Raw genomic sequence first — 15,345 nt, 5'->3', positions numbered from 1 at the left:
AGTGTGTTATACTCAGTAGCTGAGTGAATGATATTGTGCTAGCCCCAGAGGGAAGCAGGCAGTCCTGGCTTGTGAATGACATCCTCCAATGTCATGCTCTCTTTGTTCTCACCGGCTGCAGCAGCAAAGCATAGTGTTAGGGATAATTTGGAGGCTGTCTCTAGTTCTGCCACATTTTAAGCAACTCAGCATTAGCTACAGATGACATGAGATCAAAACTAGTAGGTTGGACCTCTGGATCTGTCATGAGACAGGCATTGGCCATGTTTCAGAGCTTGTTCTTGCCATGTAGTATGGCATCTGGAGATGACGTTAGGCTTCCAAGGAGAATTGTCCAAACTGGGGGAGGATTCTCTTGAGGCAAGATGACTTGATAGATAAAACTCATTAAACAAGGGTAGATGTCACGTACCTTAGAGCAGATTCTATGAGGTGATTATCCTCAAATGTCAAACAGGTATTGTTAAATATAACTGGCAGCCAGAACAGTCCACCATTTTATATGTGGTTTAATTCAACTGAGTGTTTTAGTCCTGCATGAGAAGAGCTGATCCTCACCAAGGACCTGTATTCTGCTACAGAAGAGCACAAGGCAGGCTCTGAAGTTTCACAGGCTTTGGATCCAGATCCAATCTGTCTTTTCAGAAAAAAGTTCAGCTGTTTGGTCTTTTTGTCATTTAAGGAAAAGCAGATGGAAACTGTCTTGGACACTTTGGTTAAAATTTTTTTTACAGTAGTGTGCCATATTCTTTATATTAGCATTCAGGATTTCTAAATGTTCTCAGGTCTTGATTTGTAGTGCTGGATACATGCTAATTAAAAATCTGGTATTGGTAGTGGTGTTAGGCCATTTTTAAGAGGTTAAAAAGAATCAGTGCTAAAACTGAGCCTTGAGGCACTCCATTGTTCTGGTGCCTCCAAAACTCATTTTGTCAAAATGAACCTTGAAACCAGCAGTCTTCTCATGGCTGGGACAATCTATTGTGATAGGGTTGATAGTTGTTTGTATAGTAAATCTGTATAACAAATCATGTTAAGAACAGCAGTAACATACAGAAATAATGTGCCCATCTTCTGCCTTCTGCTTTTCCTGTTCATGCATTGTATACCATCTATAGGTGATACTGAGGTTTCTTAGAGGAATTTGCAAACCATATCCACTAATGGTGGTGAGTGTCGATCCTTGATCACAAGTAGTTCAATTTGGTCTGAAGCCTGCTTTGACTTATATTCAGGATACCATCAACAGTGGAAAAGATCCTTTTGAATGAGAACATTTACAAGTTTATGTTCTTCCTTGAGTTGTAGCAAAGCTTTTGCTTTGGCTTTGCCAGATCTTAAATATTCTATGCTCTTCTGTGATGATGGCTAGCCAGTGTCCAGCATTTCCTCTAAGCTGGGTGGCGTGTACAGCCACGCAGGTGTGCTCATGCTGCACTGTCAGGCATGCCTGTGTGGCCGCACATGCTGCACAGCTTAGAGGGAATGCTGCCACTGTCTTCTGGTTCTTTGGATTTTTCTCAGGAAATTGAGGCAGAAGTAAGCAAGCCTGTTTTTTAGTGTTTTAATAGCTTGGTGATACTTCCATCTTTTGGTTTCAGGAGTTTGCTGCTACTGCTGGCACTTTCTTTTTCCCCACTTTTCCTTTAAAACATTTTGCCCCATGTGCTTTGCAACATTTATCAGATGATAACAATGCTGTTTGGAGAGACTTGGTGACACTGTAGTGAAGTCTTCCGAGCAGCATGAGTTTTCCCTATTAATGACTAAACTTTGTGACTAGATTGTGACATGTTAGCCTACTCTTGTTCTGCTGTCTAAAAGTGCACAATAAAACCATAATTTGCTGAAAAATAATAAAGGACAGCACTATTCTGCAGGGGATAGAATTGGGTAATGTCTCCAAACATGACTATGGCTCATTTGGCAAGAAAGAAGAGTATAAGGCAGATGTGGTAGCTTTATTGGTAACCGTCTTTCATAAGGGGTTCCAAGATGAGAGGGCAGGTGACAAATATTCTTCTAGATGATTATACCCAAGAGTGATTTCTTTGGCTTATATTTGAATGGAAAAACACCCTTTGTCATGAGTTGGTGGACACTAAAAACACACCTGTTCCATGGTGGCAGATATTCCTGCATACACTTTCACTGTCCTCTCTGGTAACGAAAGTCATGACCAAGAGAGAAACATTCTGTAAGCCTTGTAGCTCATTAGTGGCTAAGAAATGGGACTAGATCTTCATCCTTGGCCCAAGTTCTTTCATAGGGTATAAACCCGACACCTTCATTATTTGGCTCTTTTCCCTGCCAGTGGAGGAATATTCTGCAGGTGGGAAATGATTTGACTATAAAAGCTTGGACCCAGACAGTCCTTACCTCTTGGGATGGCTTCTGATTGGTCTATTACTAACAGATGTAACTTAAAGTATCTGCTCAGTTCTTTTAGGAATCAAAACTGAGAAGAAACTATGAAACTATGAAACTATAAGAGAGTTTATGACAGATATTTGGCTACTTCACTGAATATACCTTGACTAAACCAGCAATCTGACACTTGCTTTTAAAATGGAATGTAAAACAAGGGATCACAAGAGTCCTGGTGCACATAACATAAAGAGCCAAGCAATCCATTTGGAGTTTAATCTTTTTTTTTAAACTGGTGGAACCACCAATGTGTACCCCCTTCTGAGTTCATGTCTTGCTGGCTTTTGTCCAAGAACAAACCACATGTTAATGATTAATTGATTCTCAGTTGTTTGATTAAGATACCGTTCTTGTAAAACCATAGTCAGGTTTATTTTGTACAGTGTGTTACACATACATAAAGGTTAACTACTAGTCGCCATAGATTTTGTGGAAAGGTACTGGCTAGTTCCATTTTATCAGGCCTCCCAATAAGGTCATGCCCATCTTTTTACTCAGTTACATAGGTTCACTTGGTCAGTGGACTAAAACACTTAGCACAGCTGTTTCACTTCATTGCGCAAAATGTACATGGCCCATTGTCCCGCATGTTCATCGTGGGGGACGGCAGATGACGTGTTGCATGCTTGCAGAGATGTGCCCCCCAAAATCTCCAGAGCATGTCTCTAAGCAGAGAATCCCAGAGATTACCCAAGGCACATCTCTGTAAGTGGGGAAAGCTGGGTAGGTGCCTTTGGGGCTTGATGGGCCCATTCCTACCTGGGAATTCCCAGGATGCTCATGACTGGGCCTCTGCAGCTCTAGGAGCACCAACCTGGGGTATTTGTAGTTTGTGGGCAGCCCTGGGCTTCCTGCACTCTCTTATCATAAAGCAAACAGACATCTGCTACAATAAAGCAGCACAAAGTATTACTACTTTTTGTCTTGGGCACAAATATGTGTGTTTGTGGTGAGACAGGGTATAAACATCTATTTGCTTTTGTTTTGGGTCACCATAAAAGCTGTTATGCCAGCATAAAGGTGATGTCTTGTATCCAGCCTTAGAACAACTGGCTTTTAGTTTTAATTTGACGTAGATTTGGTTGTCCAAATCAACCAGGTGTTAATGCCCTTTCAAGTAGAAATTCATGAAGAAAATCTAGTGTTTATATTTGAAGTATTTATTTGTTTATGTGTTTACATTTTTGTATTGCCTGGCATGGAACCTAAGATCATGTCTTAAAGTGGTCTTCTCTATTCTGAGTGAATGCTACAAATGCCCCAAAAGACTCTTATTCAACATATGACATCTGTGAGTGGTCAGCTTGGGCAATTTGGCCACTGAATAAAATAAATATGAAGACAGGTTCTGTGATACTCAAATATTGCAGCTGTGGAAGTATCTTCGCATCTCTAGCAAAACTCTCAGTAGGTTCATACAGTGCAACCTTTTTAAAGGAGTTGCTTGACTTTGTCCGCACTCATTATTATTTATACTTGTGACAAAATCAAGGTTTTTCTTAGCTATGTTAAAGAACTTTGATGTTAAGAATGCCCCAGATTTCCTACTCCTGAGGTATATTTTCCTGGATTATTTTACCTGTTTTCCTTGTTTTTCATAACTGTTTTGGCGCTGGTGATCCCACCATTCTGTTGCTTTGTGGCTTGCTTGTTACAGTTTTTCTGTTGTGATAGCTTATACCACTTATGAATAACTCTCCAAAAGACTAACTAGTACTGTAGTTTCAGGAACAACCTTAAATGTAGAAAACAGGAAAACATTTATGTGTATCCTTGTACTCAGCAGGTATGCTGCAGTGGTCAATCTCTAGGTATCTGTTTTCTTCCCTTGGGAGTTGAAGTTGAATGCTTTCTCTTGCTTTTTGCTCCAGTGAATTGATGCTTAGAGCAAGAACAACTACCATCACCTTAGCAGAGGCATGTATACACTGCTTACTGGTGAGCTGGTTTGATGTCTGTAGAACTGCGAAGCTGTGGGAGTTATTGCCAATCACATACTGGAAGTATGGTCTCTAGGAGCAGAGACATAATTAGACATTCTGAGAGCAGAAATTGCAGGTTAAGAAATTTCCCCCTGCTCAGTGGGACAAAATAGTGTGCTGTGGTACAATTCATTTTAAGAGAACACAAAACTTAACAAGTAATATTGCTGAATTTCATGGTGTAACCACATGATTTTCCCAATGCATATTCATAGCACTCATCAATTTGAAGGGAAGCAGATGCTTTATAGGCCAGAATTCATTCAGAATTCAGAATATGATAAAATGTCATTTCTATCATATTTATTAACGGGGAAAATTAAAATGGGCAATTCATAGAGCTGCTAGTTGCTAATCACTGTGACTCCTGAAGAAAGGGTAAAATTAAGTATTTATGCTATTTATAATTATGTGAAAGATTCCAAATTTAATTCTGCCAAAATATCATCAAGATAAGACTATGGGCCAGTTAGGTTTTTGGGGCATGGTGTGTGCTAGGTCTGCACATTATAAATATCTCAGTGATGGAAACAGTGTAATTATTCCTTTAAACTTACATTCGTTTTTCAGAAGTTGAACATTTCGGATGAAATCATGGGTGCCACTGCAGTTAAGGTCCTGTAATTTGTTCCTCGCTCATCACAGAGAATATTTAAACTCATTATATGAGAACTATTTAAACTTTTTTAAACATTGCAGTTGGAGACAGAGAACTTGAAATACATATAACCTAAAATAAATTCATGATGGCCATTGCCATTGACTTCCATTTAAAGCTGCTTAAGCAGCTAAGGCTTGTTGCTTAAGGGAAAGGATTCTTAAATTCTACTTTAGCTGATAACTGGATATTCCAGCTGACCTGGTTTATAGAATATGTACTAGTCACTTGACCAGGAGCTAACCATTTTATGTGCATTCGATCTCACATGGGAGTCTTGTTATTAACTGCTCTGATTGTCACCATAATGATCAGGATGCTGAGCTTGGTAGTGGTCTGTAACTTTTGCTGGTGCCTTGAAGCTCAACAACAGAGGCTGATTGGCTCAGTTAGGGCCCCAGTCTCTAACAGCAAATGCAATCAATAAATCTTTGTTGGTAAATAATTGCTGTTGAACAGAGTTTTAATATAAATTTATGAGCGGTGTTTTATCACAGCTTGGGGCTACAGCAGGCCACTGAGTGATGGATTTCAGATAACACTTACATTCATTACATTAACTTTGTAAGTTATTTAAAGCTTGTACACTTAACATTGCTTTTGGCTTGCAATGACCTCCTGGGACTAGACACAGAATACACATTGCTAATAAAGAGATAGCAATACAGACAGACAGTTCCTGTTTTTTGCACAACAAAAAAGTTCCTTAAGCAAAAACCAAGAAATGAAGTACATGTAAGCTAACGAAAGTATTTTTCCTCGTAGCTCATTAAAACCACAAATAGCACTCTTTAGGATTAAATACTGTAGATAGGAAAATCCCACTATTAGATCCACAGTTGCAGTTTTTGCAGAAGGTGGTAAAATATAATTTGAAGTGTTAAATTATTGTCATAGATGGTGAGCAAATTGGAAGTGTTAAATCCTGAAAATATTGAGTCTTTAAGCTCGGGGCACCCACACTTAATTTTAGTGCTAAAATTCAAGAATGAATAGAGTAAAAAAAATTGAAGTATTTATCTGGATCAGTTGTCAGGATAAATAATGATAACTGATCAGTGAAAGTTATTTTTTTAGAAAAGATGGGTTTAATAAGTGGTATCTTGAAATAGAAATTATGATTTATTTACGCCCACTATTTATGGCCTAGAGATAAAACATGAGGTTTGTTCAGTGAGGGATGTTAAAACAGCCTTGGAAGCAAAGTCATTTGGCCTGCTCTGAGCTCTGTACTGCTACTTCTGGACAGCCATCGGTCCTGAGATCTAAAGCTAGCTTGGATATATTTTCATTATACCTTCATCACTAATGTGAATGCTTTGTAAACATCTCCTTAGCTCACTCCATATCAGTCAAGCTTAACACTAAGTCATGATTTTAAAAAACAGTATTTTTCTTTTGTTTGATGTATCTATTTAAAATCCAGTTTATGCTGAAGTGTGTTTTTAGCTGTTCTAAACTGCCCTAGACAGATCATTTCTCAAGATCATTCCATAGAGTTGTCACATTTTCACATTAAAAACAGGTATGAGTTTGTATTTTTGTTTGGCAAAGTATTGTGTAATAAAAGCAATACTTGTGTAAGAAAGGCATAAAATTGTCTTTAGAGCAATATAGTAATTCTAAATAATGTTCACTAACTTAATGGCATAGGAAGCAAGTGTGTGTATTTTCCCACTTGACCTTTGTTTCCTCTTATTTCTTGTGCCAGTATTCCTTGTCTTTTTTCAACAAATACATTATATAAATATAAAGTGAAATGATTCATTCAAACTCATTTTGCCATTCTATAAAGAAGGGCCTCTTCTATTATGTATCAAAAAGGTGTAGAAGGAATAGAAAAAGCTTTAGGCTTTGTTATCCTCTTAAAGATGGTGCACAGGGGAGTTGTAGTTTTTTGCTCTTCCACCTTTTTCTGCTACATACACAGGCTAGAGCAGGGGCATCTAAACTGTGACCTAGAAGCTCTAAATGTGGCAATTAAGAAAAGGTTCATGCGCTTAGGAATTGCAAATAGGCTCCTGAATCAGTACTCTAGCACTTTGAAAGTAAAATGTCTCAAATAGCCCTGTTGTTATGAGAAGCAGGTAGCAGGTACCATTTCTTTTGTAGGTTAAGGAGTACTCTGATAAGCAGGTACCTTTTTTTTTTCCTCTGTAGCTTTTTGTAGCCACTGAGCTCATTCCTACTTGGCTGGAAAGGAAAGAGAAGGTAGTTCCGTTCCTAGCTTCCTTCCCGGCATAATATTACAACAGGCTCTTCTTGTAGCTAGAGAGGTGGCTATCAAATGGTGATTCCCCTTCTGAGCCATGTAAAACAAACAGCCACACCTTGCTGATTTTTGTCATGGTGAAAGTGCAGCCTGGGAATTGCTTTAACTTCTGCTTCCTGCCTTCTATCTGCAAAGGACTATGCATCAGCACAGCATTCCAACTATACTTTCTGGCATTTTGGGTACTGGACTTCAGGGAGAAATGTGTACCAGTCCATTGCACTAGTTGCTGAGACGGTCCTGACAAAGAAATTGTGAATATTTTGTGAAAATAACTGTTCTGGTTCACTTTAGGCAGAACCAACCACAACAGCTTTTTCTGTGAATTGAAAGTGGTTCAGCTGAAATGGAACACATACCATACTTACCCAAGTCCAAGGCAGCTTCAAATTTAAGAGGACCAGCAATAATTGGATTCTGTTCAGGGAAAATGATAAATTTGTTATCATTTTCCATGTATAGAATCTAATTATGGGAGAATCATCTAAAATTTGTCCTGCCGTACTGCTGTGGCAGAGAAAGCAGTGGTGGGGGGCAAAAGACCAGACCCCAATCCTTTGCCCCCACTAATTGCCCCTCCCCACCCTTTGCCCCCCTGTGCCTGTCCCCTCCCAGTGCCTGCCACCTGCCCCCCAACTGTCCCCCTATCACTTCTGCTGTCTGCCCCCTGCCACTTATCCCTCTCCATCCCTGCCCCCATGTGCCCCCAGCCTATATGATCTGTCCCCCTGCCATGGACCCCACTTAACTCCTGCCCCTTGCCCCCCATGGCTGTGTCTGAACCCGGTACCACCTACTCCTACTACTTGTCCTCCTCCCCTGCCCCCACCCAAGTGACTGTGCTTGACCCCAGCTGCCTGGGCCTCTCCTATCTCCCTGCACTGCTTACCTTCTGGGCAACTCTGGTTCCAGTTCTAGGCAATCAGAGGCCCTGGCCCAGCCAGGAAGAAGCAACGACAGCAGCTCTGGGTCTGGCCAGATCGGTATCTGAGCTGGCACTGAAGGTGGGGGGGAGGGCTGGGGGTTGTGTGGTCTCTCCCCTATGCTCCCCCAAACCACAAAATGCATACCTCCCCCATGTGGTTCTCCTTCCCCGACTCAGTCTCCTCCACTTTCCTTCCACTTTCCTTCCTCCCTTGCTACACAAGCCACCCTCACCCAGGGCAGGCCACAGCTCAGCTCTGACTTCACTCCAGAGCCAAACCAGAGCTGAGCCGGTACCTGCTCTGGGTCAGTACTTGAACCTAAAGCAGGGCTTTTTTCCCCATGTGTATTGGGGTGTAAAATCTTGTCTTGGATTTGAATAAATGTAGTATTGTTGGTGTGTGAACGTCTTAAATTTGTCAAGCTAGATCAAAGTAAAAAAAGATTAAATGGGTTCATTTTGAAATGTTGCGAGAGAGGAAAGTAGCTGTGTTAGTCTGAAGTCATGCAGAAGATAGGGCAGGGTGGCATCTTAGGGCAATTATACACGTGCTCCGGGAATGGGGTGGGGGCACTTTAATTAGAGCGGCTCTGAGAGCCACTCTAATTAAAGCACCTGAAGCATCGCATGGATCAGCATCCCCACACTGAAAAATGGCAGTGGGGGTGCTTTAACTAAAGCTCGTTGAATGAGTTTTAGTTAAAGCACCCCCACCACATTTTTCAGCGTGGGGACACTGATACACATGACACTGGTGTCTGATGAAACGCAGTAATTACCACACTCAATTAATTACAGCGCATTGGAGCACACACACTGCACGTGTATAAACGTCCTTAGAGACTAACTGGTTTAGAGAGGCAAGAGCTTTCATAGTCAACAACCTGTTTTGTCAGAATATTTGAAAATGTTGAAACAAAACATTCCAGTTCATCGTAAAATCTTTTATTTGTTATTCAGGAATATTTTCTGAATTCACCTGGTCTTATAATATGTTAGGCTGCCTTAAAAATCCATTTAGGCAAATTTGTCTAAAAGATTCATCTAGCTTTAGATAAGTAATGGTTTCCCTTCTCTCTTCCCTTCTATAAAAATTCAGTGGAACAAAGAATATAGGAGATTCTATTCTAAAAGTTTTATTGTCACTCATTAATTTTTTGAAAAGAACATGTTTGGGTTTGTGACTGAAAAGACTTTACAGAAGCAGAGTTTCAGAATGAACCAGCACCACTTTTGGCAGAGCTGAAATTCCCTAAATGAGGACTTGGGTACAAATGACATGTTTCTAATTTTATATCTTCAGCTGATGCTTTTGATACTGAGAAACTGTCTTTTGTGGGAATATTAATACTGGAACCAGTATTGGAATGTATTTTGTGTATACAATGAGTTTCGAAAGCTTTACGAAGTAAGCCAGTGGTGCTCAACATTTTTAGACTCAAGGCACCCCTTGCTAGACTCAAAGCACCCCTTGGAAAATCTCAGCTCTTCATTTTCACTTAATTTTTGACTGCAGAAATATAATAGTGCAGCTCTTTCATTGCAAAGAATTCAGAAAGATCACAGCAGGTCAGAATGCTTTTAACACTCTCATTCCATTTTTAAATCTTTTGGTTTATCTTGTGAATAGTGTTTTCACACTACCTGTGCTAGTGTTGTGGGATCCATGGCACCTTTGAAAGGATCTCCAAGCACCCAAGGGTGTTGTGGCACTCTGGTTGAGAATCAGTGATGTAGGCTATGCCTTTACTCTCAAACTCTCTAAATTTAATAGAGAAATTGTTGCAAATAGCACAATGCTCTGAATTGTGCTGAAATGGTGACAGCTCTGCTAGTGGTGAATTTGAACTGGAGCCCCAGATCTACTTTATCACTGAGTCTGGGAATATTCACATCCAGAGCTGACTCTAGTCTTGAATATGTGCTATATCGTATGTTATCTTATTTTTCCTTCATATTTAGTTGGTTGCCGTTTTTCCTTAAGTGCAGAAATATTGATTGTTCTACTGTGTATTGAGCACGTGTGCAAGTCACAATAGCTTGTGAAGTTTGTATTTGGTCTGATGGAACCTATGGTTATTATTAGGTATGCATACTTTTTTTATTCAGCTACATAAAAATCACGTGGCAGAGGGATACACTAACTCTTTTTCTTCCTGTTCTTGTGTAATTATTATAACAACCTTTTTACATGGGGATTGTTTGGAGTACCATATCTATGTACCATTAGGCTTTTGTAACTCCGCAAAATATTTTAGGTTTCTCCTGTGCCTTGTACCTTCTTCTAGAAGTATGTTTCAGTTTTTGCTCTGTTTCCTGGCATTTACTAAATGCCTCTAATTCCTCTTAAGTTGATTTCTTCAATTTGATTAGTATATTGGGGTTACACTTCTCAGAAGTTTTTGCATGCAGTATTTGTCAGACATTACACTTGTCAGAGGTTGCATGCAGTATTTGTTTAAGATTATTTCTGTTGTATAATATAAAGAATGTTTGCTATAGCACACACACAAAATATATCGCAACTTTTTTTTTAAAAGACACACAGATAACTAGATAATATGCCTCAGTCATTTGTATTACATACGTTTAATACTTAGTAGAACCTGGCCCTACCTAAAAGTCCAGTGGAGTCCTTAAAAACAGTCAAGCAAAGACCTGTCTAAGCACCATTTTGATTGACATGTCAAGGTGATGACTTCATCTGGATCCATAAAATGGAATTTTCTAATTCACAAATGGAAGAGTAGCAAAGTTTCTACCTTGTGAAATCCAGGTGAATATTGAATATTTTATTGTCATCACAATGCATTGAGTTTATAATTTGGTTTAACTATGCTCCCATGATAGTAACAAGTTTTACCCATAGCTACAGGACATTCAAAAAGTTGTGCAGTGTAATTCTACCTTTTTTAAACTTCAAAGATAATGGAAAGAAAAAATTGTCAGTATGTGGTCCTTTGGGCTTAATTCCCTTTAAAGTGTTTTAGGAATAAGCACTTCAGTACCCATGGGGGAAAGAGCTTTGGGGAAGTAAATTTTGATCCACATAACACAGTGATAATGAAAACTGAATTCTAGAGTATAAAAGATTGGAAAGGTGAAATGACAGATCACCTATTACAGACAAACATGGAAATCAAAGGCAGATGTAAGCTTTCATTTTTAATAGAAGAAAACAACCTCTCTTACATGAGAAGACTCTGTAATTGGCGCACAAACCTCAAACTTCTGGAAGCATGTAAGAAGCTACTTCAGAACTCTGTACCATTTTTTAAAAGTTTGAGATCATGAGTACTAGAAGGTTACAACCAACAGTACAGAGAAAAACCTGACCCTCTAGAATATCAGAAAGTTAGATCTTCACATTGATGCCTAATTTCAGTTATGTGAAGACCGCTTTTGTATACTGTGTCTTCCATAGCATGTTTGAATTCTCAAAGGTCACTTTGTGGCCTTTATCTAGGGAGTGTGTCCAGTAAAGGGCAATTATGACCATAGGGACTTCCCTGTGGAAATATCTTGATGGTTGCTAAAGGAATATTATGGGTCCATCTGGACTGTGGCACATGGGGTTTAGTTGAGGATTAAGTATCTCAGTGTTTCAGGGAGGGAGCCAGTTTTCTGAGGCAGTGGAGCAGTTCTAATTGTGCAGTGGCACGGGACTGACCCTTGTCCCTTTATTGTTGGGATTCAGTCTGGAGTGACGTAATTTTATAAAGCAATCTGTTGATGAAGTAAGTATATAGCACAAGTACTCTAAGTGTATTATTCTTCAGAAGTGTACTATTTCCAGTTACTGTGAATTTGCACAACTTCGTGTATTTCCTGCTTCATTTTCCATATACTAATATTGAGTGATTTCATTTCATTTACTGGAAGCTTTCTTCAATGATATTTATAAGGGAAACCTTACACGTTTTCGTTCAAATTGCTGGTTATGGCTAGGTTTAATTTAATGAGCATAAAATATTAATTTTTGTTTCAACTGTTTTCTATAGCTGCAGAGAGCCCATAGGTAGTACAAGATTTGCCAATTTATAGGTATTTGTTAATACAAAATGGTTAGAGTTTAGACAGTAGTTTGATGCAGTCATAGAATTATGCTGGAGTAAGAAGTTTAACTGGGAAAAATCATTTTCCAATTTATTCTATTTAGCATTCAGATTAAGTAATACATTCTAGATTATTTTGGATCAAAAGCAAATTTATGCATAAGGATTACCTTGGTTTCACCTAATAGTATTGGTGGTAGTTCACTGAATTCTTTCCAAAATGCTTATCTTATTTTTAGTTTAAAATAAATTGGCTAGGATTTCTATAACTTTGTAATCTAGATATGATGAATTTTGAAAATCTAAACTGTGGCATGTAAAATGCTAACATTCAGTGGAAGAAGTGTTTAGGCCTAGTGATTGTCCAAATATAATTTCTCCTTTTTACTCATACTGGAAACCTTTGGTGGTTAGTGCTAGTTATGGAAAGGTGTAAATTTCAATATTTTTCCAGCTGAGTGTTAAAACTGCCAGTGATATGTGAAGTATACTATAAACTAATGTTTTTCCTTTGGCTTTTTGTTGGTTCTATTCCTTTTCCTATGTATTTTGCTAAATTCCAGCTCTTTGTAAATTCCTGTTTGGTTTGTCTGAATCTGGATTCATCAGCTTGCTTACAGATTTTGTTTTCTGTTAATGTTCTTGTTCCTCTTTTTTCTTCCAGTGTTGCTATACATTTACATTATTTTTAGTTCTTAATTAACTGTTTAATAATTCTGTCTTTAATCTCTTAATCTGCAGTAAATCACTTCCTGCGTGTGTGCTCTCATTCTCTCTGCCACCCTGTGGGGAAAGTAGTTGCTGTCGTCCCTCCCAACCTATCCCTCCATCTGTGTTTTCATTTTATTCTCGTGCTCCACTCTCAAGATTTCACTCACATATACAGCCTACTTTAGCTTTGTTTTCCCACAAGGATCTTTCCTGCTCTTGACACCTGTAGTGAGTACTGTTTCCTCTTACTAGAAAAAGTAGGTGAAGGAAATTCTCTGCAGTGCCACATCACGGAAAAGAGAGAGAGAGCACACAAAACTATAAGTGTGATGTAGGAAAAGTCCAACACTAACCTCTCTGAATTCTTTGCCTGTGCAATAGCCGGTGCAGGAGAGGAAGCCGCAGACAGCAGACAATGGAACCCATAATTGCATGGGAGATCCATGTTGCCTGACATTTGCTCAACTTGAAATTCATTGTCACGGGCATAATCTGGTTCAGTATCACCAGTAAAATATGAATTCCAAGGAAACTGTAATTCAATGCAAAATTTTCTGTTAATATGCTAGGTGGACAGAGTAACATTGAGGCAGGTAAATATTTTGTTGGCTTAACCTACTTTACTGATTTAATGGAAGCAATATAGAAGAGTTGTGTTGTTACTTAAGTATGGTAATGCTCCAGAGAGGAAACAAGCTTAGGGGCAGGGATGCGGACACCAGCAGAGTACTAAAAAGATAGTAAATATGGCCTTTGTCTTTTGTCCTTTAATTAATGGTGTATGCAAAAGTTCATATGTTAATTCTTTTGTCTTTTATATTTCTTCTTCCTACCAGGGTATGCTGCTAAAGCGAAGTGGCAAATCATTGAATAAAGAGTGGAAGAAGAAATACGTTACATTGTGTGACAACGGTGTACTGACCTATCATCCCAGCTTACATGTAAGTATGTTATACTCTTTGCAGTCAGTTGTTGTCAGATTGCAGATCAAGTACTGTTAGCTGGGTTTCATTAAAACATCTATAAACATCCTGTCTCTGGTAGACAAAAAAAACACCCTTAAGCTATGAATCCCATGCTGTACAGTTCTATAGTGGAATTATACCTGTACATCCTAGATAACCTTCTTTTGTGCAGCTTACTAACACTTCAGTAAATTCAACTTGATTTTAGGTTTGTGTTTTTTCTGGACTTGCAAGAGAAACTGTAAGTAACAGGATTGTAAGAAATGCTATTTTGGCTCGGGAAAGGGGTTCCAAGTGCAGTAAATTATATTGTACTTTCTAAGGCTAATGTAGCTGTTTTTTGGTTGGCAGTGGCTGTGGCAGTTCAAAAATAATTAACTTTAGCACCTTCTAGATTTTATATTCCTTCAGAGTTTTCATGTGTGCCATTACAGTATTTTCTGTTGCAAACTTTATTTGCGCAGCACTCCCGAAGGGATGAAAACATAAGGAGCCTTCCTTTCCCTTTAGTTCTGTGTAGCCATTATAGCACAGTCCACTGTGGTTACATGGTCGCTACTCCATAATAGTACTACCTGGTGGAGATGGAGATGTGGCACTGTTGTAGTTCTACCCAAGGGGTGGCCAAAATACAGCACATGAAGAGATTTTATCTAGCTTGTGGCGGGTCCCTTAGCTCTGCCCAGCCTGGACACGGGACAGTCCAAGCCATGGTGCATGCAGCTGGTCCTGCTATCCCCAGGCATGCAGCAGGGTGAGGGCAGCACAGCGGCTGGACTCCACTTCCTGGCAGCCTGGCAATGACTACTTCTGCCTGCCGTTGCTAGCATCTCCACCACTGCCGAACCCAGGCACCCCAGCCCATCTGTCCTGCACCCACTGCTGGGGGCACCAGACAGAGACTGACAAAGATCCCTGTGGGCAGGGCATTTTCTGTCGGGTAGATGGGATGGGGCCGTGAGCAGTTGGAGGAATCGGCAAACCAGGGAGAAGGGTGGTGACAGCATGCAACCAAGGCCCCAGGCAGAGTCATGATCTACTCCCCACACAGCAGGGAATTGTAGGGAAAGGATCATAGCTCTGCTTCAGACCCAAGCCCTGTGTTTTCACTGCTCCACGATCCCAACCTGGTCCCTACCTGTCCTGCTACCAGATACCACTCCCAGACACCGCTCCACCCGCCTCCTGCTCCATGGCCCCATCCCATCTGCCTAGCTAAGCTCGCCCTGCCCGTGCAGGTCCCGTGGAGACCTCGCCTGTCTGCTCCATTCAGTACCCCAGTGGTGGGTGCAGGACAGACAGACCTGGGACAGAAAATATCAATTGCCCTCACCATGCCAGGCCAGGTCA

At 39.9% G+C, this 15,345-nt stretch overlaps 1 protein-coding gene across 5 annotated transcripts in view; it reads left to right on the top strand.

Moving 5' to 3' along the window:
* Positions 1-15,345, top strand: part of AGAP1 (ArfGAP with GTPase domain, ankyrin repeat and PH domain 1) — a 679,540-nt gene that overhangs the window by 425,558 nt on the left and 238,637 nt on the right. For all 5 annotated transcript variants that reach the window (XM_019523354.1, XM_019523357.1, XM_019523355.1 and 2 more), the window contains one exon: positions 13,867-13,971. In XM_019523354.1, coding sequence (XP_019378899.1) covers positions 13,867-13,971 — 105 coding nt within the window. The remainder of the gene's footprint in view (positions 1-13,866; positions 13,972-15,345) is intronic.

Source organism: Gavialis gangeticus, unplaced genomic scaffold (genome assembly GCF_001723915.1).
Source record: "Gavialis gangeticus isolate Ggan-Ray unplaced genomic scaffold, GavGan_comp1, whole genome shotgun sequence".
Classification (NCBI taxonomy): Eukaryota; Metazoa; Chordata; order Crocodylia; family Gavialidae; genus Gavialis; species Gavialis gangeticus.
This window is presented reverse-complemented; position numbering and strand designations above follow the sequence as displayed.